This window comes from Bactrocera dorsalis, chromosome 4, assembly GCF_023373825.1.
Source record: "Bactrocera dorsalis isolate Fly_Bdor chromosome 4, ASM2337382v1, whole genome shotgun sequence".
Taxonomy (NCBI): domain Eukaryota; kingdom Metazoa; phylum Arthropoda; class Insecta; order Diptera; family Tephritidae; genus Bactrocera; species Bactrocera dorsalis.
The window spans coordinates 68,407,610-68,422,824 of record NC_064306.1 but is presented as its reverse complement, the minus strand read 5'-3'; the positions used below and the strand labels follow the sequence as shown (position 1 = coordinate 68,422,824).

General features: G+C 34.2%; 2 protein-coding genes across 5 annotated transcripts in view; one reads left to right on the top strand and one right to left on the bottom strand.

The window, feature by feature from the left end:
- The window catches only part of LOC105224932 (calcyclin-binding protein), a 233,180-nt gene that overhangs the window by 58,377 nt on the left and 159,588 nt on the right, over positions 1 to 15,215 (bottom strand). The window lies entirely within an intron of this gene.
- The window catches only part of LOC105224934 (GAS2-like protein pickled eggs), a 147,013-nt gene that overhangs the window by 56,415 nt on the left and 75,383 nt on the right, over positions 1 to 15,215 (top strand). For all 3 annotated transcript variants that reach the window (XM_011203199.4, XM_019989751.3, XM_019989750.3), the window contains exon 3: positions 12,058 to 12,679. In XM_011203199.4, coding sequence (XP_011201501.2) covers positions 12,512 to 12,679 — 168 coding nt within the window. In that variant the 5' untranslated portion in view covers positions 12,058 to 12,511. The remainder of the gene's footprint in view (positions 1 to 12,057; positions 12,680 to 15,215) is intronic.

Below are 15,215 nucleotides of genomic sequence, written 5' to 3'. Positions count from 1 at the left end.
AGCACGCACCAGAAAGCAAAAAAAGACGACTTGTTCGCCTTTGTGAAACAAGGTTTATAGAAAGGCATGAAAGCATTATAAGCTTTGTGGAGCTTTTCAAATTCATTGTACTAAGTTTGGAAATAATTTCGAGTAAGACATGGTCCATTTCGTCTAAAGCATCAGCCTTCTTAGCAGCGGTAGAGAAAAGCGATTTTTTGCTTAGTCTATTCGTCTGTGAGCAATTGTTCAGCTTAACGCTGCCACTGTCTGTGTAACTCCAAGAAAAATCTATGGATTTTGTATCAGCAATGAACCGAGCCAAAGAATTAATAAGAACTCTGCACCAGATAAGAGAAACAGCGGATGGTTTTTTCAACGATATTTTCCAAACAGCATCACAAATGTCTAAAGATCTTTATGACATAGATCTTGTAGTGCCTAGAGTGACTTCGCGTCAAACTACTAGTGCTAATCCACCTTGCACAACCCCTGAAAGCCACTTCAGAGTTACAATATTTATTCCATGCGTTGATGCTCTGATTCAAAACATGACAGAACGTTTATTAGTGAATGAGGATATACTCTCGTCATTTCAAATTCTACTCCCAGGTTTTGCTGCAATTGATAATGCCGAAGAATTAAAAAATTTAACTATTTACTTCGAGGAGCAAATATCAATGACAGCATCAAAATCAGAGTATCGATTGTGGTGTGCCAGCTTATCAACAATAGATCCAACCATAGAAGTGTTGAAATTACTGCAACATTGCGATGCAACGTATTTTAAAAATATTCACTACCTGCTTACAATTTTACCAACTCTTCCAGTGAGGACCGCTACCTTCGAAAGAACTTCTTCAACCTTAAAAAGAATAAAAACTTTACCACGCAGTGTGATGGGCAATGAGCGGCTGAGTGCACTTGCTGTTATTGCAGTGCACTGGGATATTAAAATAGATCCAGATGAAGTAATTAATGATATGGCAAACAAGAAGAAAAGAAAAATATTACTTATTTAAGTTACAACTACCAAATAATTTAAGTAATACGTATATGAATTTATATTGTTTTTTTTAATAAACAGAAAATTCAAAGTTTATATATGTTTTTACTTCAGCCCCCTCCGAAATGAAAAGCTGGCTACGGGCCTGGCCTTTACGTCTGCATAAGGCTTTCCTTTTTTGAGCGAATGCATTTTTCCGAAAAGGTGGAAGTCGCACGGTGCCATACCAGGTGAATACGGGGAGTGGTTAATGGTTAAAATGTGATTTTTGGTCAAATAATCGTCCTTCGAATGTTGGATTCTGAGCAATTTTTGGTCGTCAGTCAATTTGTGCGGAACAAACCGTGCACACACCTTTCGTAAGTCCAAATGTTCAGTCAAAATGCGATAAATCAATTCTATTTCCATGCATTGCAGTCATGAATTCGGCTGATTTTTGATGAATTCACACACAGTTTCGATGGAATTTCCGGTGATCACGGATTTTGATTGGCCCACATGTTGATCGTCATTTATGTCCTCACGACCACTTTGAAAATGTTGAAACCACTCGTGCACTCTGCTACGGGATAGGCAATCATCGCCATAAACTTGTTTCATCAATTGAAACGTTTCGGTAAAAGTTTTACCAATTTTAAAACAAAATTTAATGTTGGCTCTTTGTTCGAAGCTCATTTTCGCACCGATAACACAAACATACTGACACTTAAAACGCAATAACTTCACTTCCAATCAATGAAATGTCATGAAATTCTCACTGGACAATCGATAAAGATAGCAGATTCTAACGCATCAGTCGACATATAGATGGCGCCACCAGGGGGCGCTAGATTCAAAAAGTCCTGTTTACTTTTAAATTTATTTCTGCAGAGAGACAGCAATCTGACTCGCAGTTGAAAAGACATACATACTTATGGTCGATATTTGTATGTAAGCGACTATGTATTTACCCTATAAATGTACATATTTATGCATAAATTAATATAAGTAAATATGCAATAAATTTTCGAGGAAATATTGCATGAATACATACGAGTAGTATATTAAAAAGAAAACGGCTAAAATCAGGTGTAGAGAATATCAGGTTACTAAAGTGTTTAAAGGTGCGTGAAAAAGTGTCAAAGGCAATAAACGACATTTTTTTTTACTCAAAAGGCATAAAGTTCAAGTTCAAGTTTGTTTCCAACACGCTTATACATATACATGCATATCATAAATGTACATCTTATTAATTGCATGCAAAGAAGCGCATAAATCGAGTTTAGCAAACTTTATTTTTAGTGTGGCAATTGCACGCCACGATGAGCTATATTATAAAAAGTGAATGATAATGGCAGTTGAAGCCCTGCACACTGTCTCAACGTGGTTTAGTATAAGAAACCGCAGACGCCAGCTCGAGCTTGTTGATTTCAACCGCATTGGCACAGATTTCTCAGCGTCGCTAGAAGAAACACTGAAATCAGGCTTGTCGCAAAGGCTGAAAATGCTTACATATAAATTGATGTTGCAACTCCATATATGTATGTATGTATATTCATAGATATAGATAGATATATGTACATGTGTATGTATGACTTTGATTTGCATTCGAAACTTAATTTACAAGTGTTCGAGTAACCAAAAAACCAAATTTTGACCGAATTCTGCTAGTGCAATGTTCGGTTTTATTCTTTGCTCTTGTTGTTGTTGTGCTCTAGTTGTTAGTTTTAAGTACAAGCACCTACACGTACATATAGTTGCTTTAATTTATTTATATGCAACATTTGTTTGTTTGCATTTCGGCGCAAAGTTGCTGCTGTTTATACTCTAGTTTTTTTTGTTTTTGTTGCTGTTCCAGCTGAGCAAATAATTTATAGAACTGTGTACAATTCATTCGCTGCAAATACCTTTAACTACCTGAGCAACAGTAACAACAACTAATTTTATTCATAGTACTAGTAAATATGTAGCGGCTACCAGCAACAATAACAATAATAAATTGCAACAGTTTACAGTTTGCTCTAATCAATATGCAAGTTACACATAAATGTTTATTTTTATTAACTGCCTTGATTTTAACAAGTGTATTGGGTGTATTAGGGGTGTACTAATTTAAGCCGAACAAAAAATCAGTTCGAGAAATATAAAGGGATCGCTCTCTTTTTCGAGAGCAAAGGAATAGCACAGGAAAAGAAGAAATTTCAATTGAAGTGATCTAAGAGGATAATTGAAAATATTTTAGAGTAACAGAGAAAAGGCCACTAACAAGCGCTTAGGTTTTCTATGCTTCTTCCACGAAAAAGCACTTCATTTTCGAGATTCAGTCTAGTAATGCACTTTAATTTTACAAAACTCGAAAATTCTCTGTACCGCTCCTTATTATGTTGTATACAGACATCCCTAATGTACAAAAAATTATTTGCACAAATTTTTACTGGTATTTATTTATTGATATCATTAATTTTGCTATCTGTTTATCTGTGAATGTTGAGTTTGAAATTCAATTAGCGCCTGTGACATTTGCATTTTTAGCGCTATTTCCATATTTGCTTGAAATAACTGTGTGTATGTGTGTGCGGAAATTGTTGGGCTCGACATTGTTGTTGATTTTTCTGCTAACACTGCAAAAGTAAACTTAAACTACAGCGTCCGTTAAAAAATTCTGTTCTGTTTCTGTTCTGTTTGAGACAAAAACTAATTATTTCTAAGTGTGAGTTCACACGAGAAGATTTTGTTGCCCGAACTTGTAGATTGTAGCCGAGGGGAAGAGGAGACGAGACGATGGGCACTGAACTGCTTTGTGATCTTTAACCTAATAGTTCGAATATTTTCGAAAATTTCAATATATCATATATTTTTGCTGCGAAATATATTTACTAAGGCGGTTGGAAAACTTTGCTTCTACATAATAAATGCAGAGCTTGTCCGTTCATTCAAATACTCGATAATTTTTGTACCTTACTGCATTTTCCTAGAGGGTATCTTCAGCATTATACATATAATATATACCCTTCCTTTTCCATCAAGTCTTTCCTTAATTCTGCATTTTTAACAGTTTTAATAGCAAATGCTTGTTGGTGTACAACGTGGGCTTGCTATCTTGTTTGTTATTGTAATTCTATATTTTCCATAATTAATCAAGGCATAGCACATTACTTCCTTAGTTGTAAGACTATTAACTTTCAGAAGCTTAGAGATTTTATTCGACTGAATTTAGTGTTTTGCTACTTAACACATTTCTACTTTATTAGCCTCGTTAATGTAAATGCGGGCACCCAAAATATATATGGTATTCATTTACATATAAAACCGGCATTTATGTGTTTGCAATTTTTAAAGTCTCATTTTACTAAATTTGCATATATTTTTGGTGTTTGTAAATAGCTTACCAGATTTATGTTGCAATTTTAATTTGTATCGGAGACAATTAATCTTTTTATTCTATTGGGGTACACTTCGTTATTTTTGTAAATTTGCAATAACTAAATACTTTAAAGTTACTTATTTATTTAAAAACTAATTTACTTTCTTAATCTGATATGATCGAAGTAAAGGGGTTTTATAACAGAGCAGTTGCTTTTCCTCAGAAATTTTTTTTTCTGTCTTCGATTCGCTATTTCTCTGCTCGCTTCCGCTCTCTTGCCAAAAAGTTATCGAGTAAAATTCCTAAAAGAGAGTATCCGAGTACGGATACCTCATTAAAGTGGTATAGCCCTAATTTCAATGCTAACAAGTTTTGTTTTGCCATTGTGAATGGTTGAAATGACAAAATAAATTTCTAATATCTTTTTTGTCCCGTATTTTTAAGACTTAAAATTAATTACAGTAGCTTACTCTCAATTTTCCATATAATGAGGTAATTAACTAATTACTCAATTAATATTTAATAGAAAAATATAATATTTAAAGTATTCTTGATAACTTCAATGAGTGGAAAAAAGCCTCCGTTGGGTAGAAAATTAAATTTTATGGCAAGAAATTTTCAAAGCGTTACTGTAACGGTTTTTAACTCGAAAAAAAAAAGCATTTCTCCGCTCAGTTGTGCAAAGACACTGTGGCACATGCAAAGGATTGCACTAGAGCGAACTATTCGCAACACCATCACCCATCTTGAGAATCAGCATTCATTATATGATTATATTCGACCAAATAGACCACGTCCAGTACGCAGTGAAGAAAATATAGCTGGTGGAGCTGAGATTGTACACGAAGATCGTGGAGAGTTGATTTAGCGCCGTTCGCAACAACTCGAACTGACGTATGGAACGACGTGGTGGATTTTACGTCGAGATCTTAAACTGAAAGAGTACAAAGGACAGAACTTAAACCGCTCGACATTCCCAAGCGACAACGCTTCGCTTTATGGGCTCTCGAAAATTACCAAGAAAATCCGACGTTTTCGAACCAAATTATGTTCAGCGGAAATGTCGTACCATTACAGCATAAATTTGTCACACAAATTGACCGATAAAACTCAAACTCTGATATGGAGAACTGTTTTATTTGACAAAATAACTTCACGAAATTCGGCATGGATTCTTTTCCAAGACAGTGCTACAAATTTGGAATAATCTATAACAAAATTTATATTATAACCTTTTCGCACAATAATTAATTGTTCAATTCACCGGCCTTTGCTCGATTAAAGCACTAATTTAGATCGACTTACCATACAAAATGAAAATCTTATTTTACTACATTAATTCTTAATCAAATTGAAATCGATTGGAAACTGGAATGCAATTCTGCGGGCTGTTGTTGACACTGTCAATTTGGCTGAGTTTAATTCAGGCGGTTGTTATCCAGGCTGTAAATTAGGTTGTGTGCATTGATAAAATAGCAATTGGCTGTTGGAAGTTTAATCATGACAAACAATGTAAATGAAGAACACGAAATACTTATACTTAGCTGATTGTTAATCGAGCCTATCGTTAATGGAGTAGCCGGCTGTGGGAAAGCCAAAAACTGCTTTCTCAATTAAAATTTTAATGTGATAAGTTAATTTAGTTGTGCGAAAAGGCTATTAGATGTTAATGCCTTAATTGCTTAGGGATTTATAGAACCGATCATATGAAAGCTGATTTTTGATTTTTTGGTCTGATTTTCCTCAGAACTTAGCTTCTTTCGTATACGGTCAGAATACTATCTTATCTTTTTACCTTGTCGTTTGAAAAAATCCGTTATAATTTATTAGGTAATAGTGGATCCGAACACGCATTGCTTTGGCATACATTTTAAACTATTATTCATTTAATAAATTATTCAATATAGTGAAAATTTTGTTTACGAATAAAGGAGAAACCGTTTTTGTCGGTATAATAATTATATTTGAGATTTAATTTTAAATAAGTTCTGCCTTTCTGTCCAGTTAATAGAGTTGTCCGCTTAATGGGGCATCCATTTAAAAGAGATTTCACTGTATTCTTTATTTATGAATTGTTTTAACTATCCTATCTTCCAAGGTGGTTCGAACTGGACACAGTGTGCTAAATTTTACTAAAATCGGTTCAGTAGTTTAGGAGTCCATTGCGAACAAACAATGTGGCACGCAACTTTTATATATAAAGATTAATAGAAGTAAATCTGTTTAATTTTTTTTTTAATACCACAAACAACCGCTATTTTTAGGAAACCCCAGACAACATTTTTCGAAGGTATAAATAATATATTTCCTTTAAGTGATTTTTTCTGTAAAATGCAAAAAAAAAATTTACATTGTCCGGGAGAAATTCATAATTTATGACGATTTCTTATTTGCTGATTAATCAATTGTAAAAAAGAGATTTAATTATTTCTTTTTGGTTTTTACATTTTACTTACTTTATTAGCTATTTATAATAATTGAAAAAAAATATTGTTTTGCCATATAAGCCATCAAAAATAAAATTGTCCAAATTGAAAAAAAAACTTAATACTTTAAGTTTGATTATACATAAAGTTAATTGATAAAGTTAAAAAATTGTCGAACATTGGCGATTTCAATCAAAAGAAAGCGCTTGCATAAGTATACCTGCCCTTACATATGTACTATATGTTATATTTGTTATGTACATATATTAATACTTACATACATACAAATGTACATATTTATGTACTAAAAAAAGCCTTTTCGTTAATAAATTTATAATTGGGCATTAAAACTTACGCACCCTTTCTTTCCACATTCACATTCATGCAGAGATTGAGTTATTGAGAAAAAAAAATTAAATGCAAAAAAAATTGAAAAATCACCAATTGAAGAAATTAATAAATGTTATGTGCAAAACTGTTGAAATTGTGCAGATTCATTACATTAGTTGCAATCTTTTTTTCTGTGATTGAGTTTTATTTTTTCCTCATTTTGTTTGCGCGTAATTTGTGTTCCCAGCATTCGCTCACTTCCCACCGCAAATTTTATTGCCATTTTCATTAACGGTAATGTTGGCTACACAACGGTACATGCATGTTATTGGTTTTTGTTGTAATTAAAAATTTACACTTGCGCTTTTAATTTGTAGTTGCGGCGATACAGTGAAATTGCACGCCCCGCATACCGACGCAACGTACACACGAACGCACATCCACATATAAGTAATATGTGGCGACTGGGGTTAGGCCAATGAGACACACGGCGGCGGCGGCGGTGGACCACTCAAGCCAAGCAGCACTGTGGCCGGCGCTAAGCATACGGTTGGACTTAATTAAGATCACGTTGGTTCCGCCACAAGTCATTACATAAACCTTGACGGGCTTATAAATATGGGTGCACATATTGTATGTAGATATGTACATTTTGCATCGACATTCAATATTGGCGTTTAGTGTTTTTTGTTGCATTTTTGGGTGCGTAAATATTTGTGGAATTTTTCGCATGTCCAATTTTTGATCAATTTATTGTGCATACATATTATAACAGCATTTGTAAACTTATTTTAGGGGTGTGCGATTAATGGCGAAAATCCGGTTGTGTGTGGCATGGTGTATTAAATATTTCCCCCTGTTGTGGCAATAAATTAACTTAAACTAGTGTTGAATTGCGCGCTGATTTTTTTCGAGCTGAAATTTTGTTGGTGGACACTGAAATATTTAGGGGTTTCATATACTTAGTCTCATAAAGTTATAGTAAGTTATAAAGATTCGAAAACATAGTTCAGAGTTGTATTTGCGTAAACTTATTTTAGTATGCAATGCAACAACACGTTGTGAGTACCCCAATTATATGTATATAGTCATACATATGTATTATGAATGTTATATGCATATGATACGATAAAATGACCGGCTACAAGTCCACTTGGCACCTTGAATAGTTGACTTCGTATGAGGAGACACTTGAGTTAGAACCACTGATATAACGCTCTTTCTATACTGATTTTTATTAAATATTATTAGTAAGTTACAAACTGATGGATTTTAGCTGGTGTCCAACAACTTAAGCTTAATCTAAGATTTAAAAAAGTTATAAAGTTGCCACCTGTTTGAAAATTTGAAGTAAATACTTAAGTAAAATAAACTCAATAGACAATAAAAACGAGTATATACGATTTAAGACAGTTTAAAGTTGAAATTTATTTTTTGGGGGTTGCCACCTGTTAAAAAAATTTAAATCCATGAAAAATTTACATATTTTAAACTAAGAAGCACCACGAGTGTATAGGTTTCAGATTTTTTAAAATTGAAAATAATTGTTTTGGGTGTTGCCACCTGTTAAAAGAATTTAAATCCATGAAAAATTTACATATGTATGTATGTTAAATCAAGAAGCACCACGAGTACGAGTATATAGGTTTTAGATTTTTTAAAGTTGTAAATAATTTTTGTTTGGTTGCTGCCACCTGTTAAAAAAATTTAAATTCATGAAAAATTTACATATGTTAAACCAAGAAGCACCACGAGTATATATATTTTAGATTTTTAAAGATGAAAATAAGTGTTTTGGGTGTTGCCACCTGCTTAAAAAATTTTGAATCGATGAAATTTAACAAAATATTATAACATGCACATTAAATTACTGTATTATGTAATTATTGTTTTTGACAAGGGTTGCCAGTTGTTTCATAATTTATTCAAAGCCATTTGTGACAAGTGAAAAATTTTAGGAAATGTGCCAAAGATTAAAATTAAAATAATGACTGAAATTTTTTTTATTTTGAAATATTTATGATTATTATTCATTCCTCATCTTAATGTAATGCTTACACACAGAGAAATTTCAGCGCTTGTTTATTAAACATGGTTGAATGAATATCTATTAACAACAACTAGGGGCCAGTATATTTTATTTTTGATTATTAACAACTTTTATATAATACAATATACTATACATAAGAATACTCTTGTACCTTTGTAGCGGTAAAATTTCAAAGAGAAGGAAAGTTGTCTCAAAAGTTCCCATGGGTCTGCTTCTAGATACACGCTTTGTGCAGTGAAGGCGCACCCGTTCCGGTGTTCATAATGACGCTGCGATTTACATGTGAGGAATATACGAACCTTTATATGCACATATGTACATATATCTTTATATATTTATATCCACAAACCTTTCATGATACAAAATACATGTCTGTATGTGCATATGTATGTATGTATATCTCGTCTGTCAAGACGGGTGAGAGATCTTCTATGAGCTTCACTTACTTCATATTTAACACTTGAGTAATCAAAATCGTGTGCAGTCCAGCGTGAAATATTCAAGCGTCAATTATGAGAAATCGAACGTTCCTTCCCTTGCCCCTTATATTAGCGATATTAATTAAAAATAGTCAGGCATGACTTCGTAGCATTAATAACTGCATAACAGTGTGAAGTAAATTCAAAATATATTTATTTATATCCATATATTTTTTATATTTAATGATATTGAAATTAAAACAGTAATCGAACCAAAAATTATTGCACAATATAAAATAAAATGCATTCAGTATTCAGGTGGTAGCTCGTATTTATGAAGTTTTTTTGAATGCAGAAAACTTTATTTAATGATTGAAATCTTCAAAGATACTTGAAAGCGTTAAGCTTAGAGAAAAACCATTTAAGCGTTTTGTCAAACTAATTTCATATCACATTTGTAAAATTTCCATTCTTTCATTTTTAAAAATCTATATTTTATTAAAAATTGCCTTAATTAAATCTTCTTCATTCCTCAGTTACTATGTCAAAGGAATGTAAAGCAAATATTCCTCTTCCCATCCAGCTTCATATTATCTTTTCAGATTTTTTGTTTTTCCAATATTCGCTTTACATAATTAGGGGTGTCATGATTAACTCATAAAAAATAAAAAAAAAACAAAAGCCGCAAATCCTCATGCTCGATTAGCTACTAAACGATTAAGCTATTACTTTGCGGTTTGTCTTTACACTATCTGGAAGTAAGCTTTCTCATTAAGTGAGGAGTATCGAAGCTAATTGCTTGTGCACACGGCATAGGCGTATATTTACTTAAATCCACAGGCTTTTCGCTTATTCAGTGGCGTAATACATAAAATATTAGCAGGGAGTGTGAATTTCTTGTGTAGTATAACTCTTCTTTGGCTTGCATATTATTTTGGCATATTAGGCAATCAGACAAAAAAATATCCGAAAATTGTAAATAAAACGTAAAGTATTTAATTATTCATTAATATTTATTTTGTCGACTTCAAAGTAATACCTACCAGATGTAATACATTTATGCCAACGATTTTTCCAGTCCTTGGGATGGCTTTCAGCTCCTTCTGTGATTTTGTTTTATCTCTTCGATCGACCGAAAACCCGTTCCACGGAGCGCCAATTTCGGTTTGGGGAAGAAGAAAAAATTACACGGCGCCAAATCTGGTGCATAGGGTGGTTGATGAATGTTATTTTTTGCGTTTTTAGCCCTAACGTCGATTACAATCGGGGCTCGATGCGATGGTGCATTATCATCGTTTAAGTCTATGCATTATTCTTCCACAATTCTGGCCATTTGCGACGAATGTTCTCATGCAAATGCTTCAACACAGCCAAATAGAACTCCTTATTGACGGTCTGTCACCAGAAATTATGAGCATCACCTTGATTTTTGCGCGCCTTTGTCGTTTTTTTGGTTTCGGGTCTTTTTTCGCTCCATTGTTGACTTGTTTGTTTGCATGCCAAACTCATAAACCCATGTCTCATCGGTAGTTATAATGCCCTCCATGAATGTGGGATCGGAATTCGCTTGAAAAAGTCAGTCCAAAAGACCTGTTTACACTTTTTGAAAAAAAGTTCAGCTTTATCGGAACGAGTCGAGCAAGAACGCGTTTCATACCCAAAATATCCACCAAAATCATTCGAACGGACTCACGAGAGATGTCGAGTTCTCTTGCCATCTCTCTAACACTACCCTGACGATTTGAAAGTACCATACCATTGAAGACATGCCTTCGATTTCTTCAATTGATGAAATTATTAAAAAAAAATATATCTAAAATCATTCGAACGGAATTTCATCAATTGAAGAGGTCGAAGGCATATCTTCAACAATCCCTCGACCGTCTTTGAAGGCTTTGTACTTTGTTTTTGACAAAACTGAGTCACTGTAAGCCTTTTCCAACATTGTTATAAAAACCAGAGAACTATTATAATTTTTTAGAAAAAGTATGAAAATAATGTCTATTATGATTAGTTACTTATGAATTAGTCACAATTTGCTGTCTGAGGTCAGATAACCCTTAAAACCCTTTTTGTGATACCACCCATTCAACCTATGTTTATAAAAAATTACATTTTCATTACCTCTTTTTCTGAGTTTTTTCTCTTTTGCTCAATTTAAGTTAAGTTAACCGCTGGTTATCTGACACGCATTGACGATATCAAGTGACTTAATTCCCTTTATTTTGCTGCCGGCCAACAGGTGTACCGCGCTTTAATGGAAAAGCTCTTAATGCAGTTAAATGCACTGTCAATCAGAGCGCAAATTTATACATATGTATGTATGTGTGTATGAAACAATATATGTATATACAATATATAGTATATAACGTATATATATGAGTAGTATATAAAAAGTTAAGCTTAATTCTTAATAAAAAAAAATAATAATAATAAACAAGTATATCTTTTACACTTTTGGTCTGTTGCTAATTAACCCGTTTTTTTCTATTCTTCCATTGCAGATATTTCATGTGAACGCCCCCCAATAACATTGATGCAATATAAAGTGCGCGGCAAGAACTTTGCATATACGAATTATAATGAATTATCAACCAGTACCCAACTATTTTATCAATAACTAAAGTCACAAAACGAATTTCCACATTAAACACGAGTCCACAAAAAATTAGAAAAAAAAAAATCTAATAATAAAGGCTAGATATGTGAATAATACTCATGACGTAGTTAGCAAGCGAATAAAATATACAAACGAACTGTTTTTTGTTTATTTTTTGTTCACTTTTTTACATTAAATAATTACTTAATATATATTGTTAAAATAAAAACGCGAAACTTCTAAATACGAGCGATAATTGACAAATTTTAATCAAACTTAATAACGAACTCTTGAAAGCATAGTCGGTCGGTTAGTGCATTAATTGTAACCAAAATAGTATTTTTTAAAGACAAACAAAAATGGCAATGCTCGAGGCCCGGCCGTATCGGCCTTTCAAATCGAGCGAGGAATACTTGGAAGCGATGAAGGAGGACTTGGCCGAGTGGTTGAGCACGCTCTATCCAGATTTAAATATAAATGCGGAAAATTTTATGGATCGTCTAGATACTGGAGTCGCACTATGCAAGGTAAGTTCTAAAAAACATAAAAAAACTTAATAATTAGCACTATGGATCAGCCGTTCCCAAATTAAGGTAGTCGTTTTTTTGCTTAATTTGAAAGTACAATGTCTTGAAAATATACTGTGAAAATTTCAGACAGAAATTCGAAATATTTCGGGAGTTATAACGAGTTTCCTAAAGCGCCTCGGAGTCCTCTCTCTCGGAGTTGTTGAACTTTAAATGCGTTTTTCTCAAAACATTGTTTTTCCGATCGGCCCGGGTCCTACTTGCTACTGAACCGATTGCTTTCAAATTTCAACAGGCTGTTCTACACACTTATACTCGTAGTTCTCGTCGGAACTAATGATAGCTCTTAAAGTTGAGACGCAAGTTTTTGAGACTCCTAATTTCGGTAGTAAATTTTTATGATTTCGATTTGTTGTTGGATCGTTTATCCTTCCATATGGCAAACCTTACTACAGAGAAATGCCAAAAAAGCGGGAAAAATATGTGCGTCGTTTGCTGTCCCGATCGACCTATTTTTGTAGTGTTGTATTGAAACCCCTTATATTAATAAGAAATCTTCGGTTGTGTTACAACATGCAACAAATGAGGAACGGGCTGATCAAAAATGGCTATAAATTCAGACTCAAAGCAGACCCAGCTCATAAGCTTTCTAATTTCTCTTAATGATAATGCTCTGTCTCATAAACTTGTAGTAACTTGAAGCTTAAATTAAAGGTCTCACAGACTATATTGAGGCGCATGAAACTTTCAAACTTTTACAGGGTATATAAGCTACAAAGTTTGTAATACCCAGAAAGAAGCGTCGGAGGTTGACGATCTGAGTCGATTTAGTCATGCCCACCTGTCAGTACGTCTGTTTGTAGATACGCGAACTAGTCCCTCAGTTTTTGAGATATCGATTTGAAATATTGCACACGTTTTCTTCTCTCCAAGAAGTTCCTCATTTATTGGAACCGCTTGTGTCGAATCACATAGCCGACATACCAACTGAAGGATCAGAAACAAGTTCTTGTATGGAAAACTTCTTCATTTGACGAGATATCTTCTCAAAATTTAGTATGCGTTATTATTCAATACATTGCTACAATCTCCAAACATATTGTCCAGTTCGGACTACTATAGCATATAGCTGGCATACAAACCGAACGATCGGAATTAAGTTCTTGTATGAAAAACTTCTTCATTTGACGAGGTACCTTCCCATAAATTGGTATGGAGCATTATTCAAGACATTGCTACAATATCCGAACGTATTGTTCAGATCGAACAACTATATTATATAGCTCCCATACAAACTTATCCATAAGAATTACGATAAAAATATTTTTATACACATTTATTCTACAGTAAATGCACCTGTGCAGCATATTTAAGCTTCGTTACTGTCGAAGCTACCTTTTTTCTTGCTTTTTTTTAAGTAATGCGAACTATTTTCAGCAAAAAAATCTCAGCCGCATGCCTTCAAGGCAATCACCTATGCAAAAAGCTGAGTTTCACTTTTATCAATTTCAGCATCATGCGCCCACAATGTGAACCAAAATAAGAAACAATAAAGGTTTTCATTAATTTTAATGAATTTTTAATTTTCCGCGAACAATAGAATCGCACAGAATTTAATTATGCCGGCCGCCATTAGCGAGTATGTGTAGATCTGCAACTTTTACTTTCGATTCATTGCAACGAGTGATAAGTCTGCGTGCAGACACAATGACAATGCATAAATTTCAGCATTTATGTGCATACATACATATACATATGTATGCGAGTAACGGCGAGAGGGCGAAAATATGCACCTTGCAACCGACAGCTTGCGGCAATACGAACTTGCGCTGCACTTGGCAATGAATGATTATGCGCCGAAGAAGCTGCATGTGGCACATTTTAGTGCATTGCTCACACGTTGCATGCGACACGTCCGTGTGCACCAGCAATTTGTGTTTCGTTCACAAATTCACCCACACACACACATATACCTATTTGCTCGCTGTGAATTTATTGTACAAGTTGTTGTTGCAGCTGCAGCATCTTTGTCCCGTTAGTATGTGTGTTGCTCGCTGTTATTTGCGGCTGCTACACCGCGTCGCCACTCCCCCACCACGCCAATTAGTGCGATGTCAGCGTAATTTATTTACCGCCACTGTTTGTTTATGTGCACTAAACGCAGCTTTTACTGCTACAGACAATTGTTGTTGTTGCTTTTTTATAATTACTTTTTGCTGTTGCTGTGTTGACTGCCTTTTGCTGCTTCTGCTGCTGCTTTTGCCTTCTCATGTGGCGCTTTGCGTTGCCGCGCATATGTTGTTCATTTGTATTGTTTTTGTTGCTGTTGTTGTTTTTGCAGTGCAATGAATGGGGCGTTTATGTGAGCATTGTCGCAATGGTTGTCGTTCTAGGCAGCTATCTGCCACACACGCACACATACATATATACGCGCAGTCCCCGATTTTACTGTTGCCTGCAGTGTTGTTGTTGGGAGTCGTAAGCTCCCCGACAGCTGATAAATGCCGCATAAAAGCAGTGCGCCCTTTCCACTAAA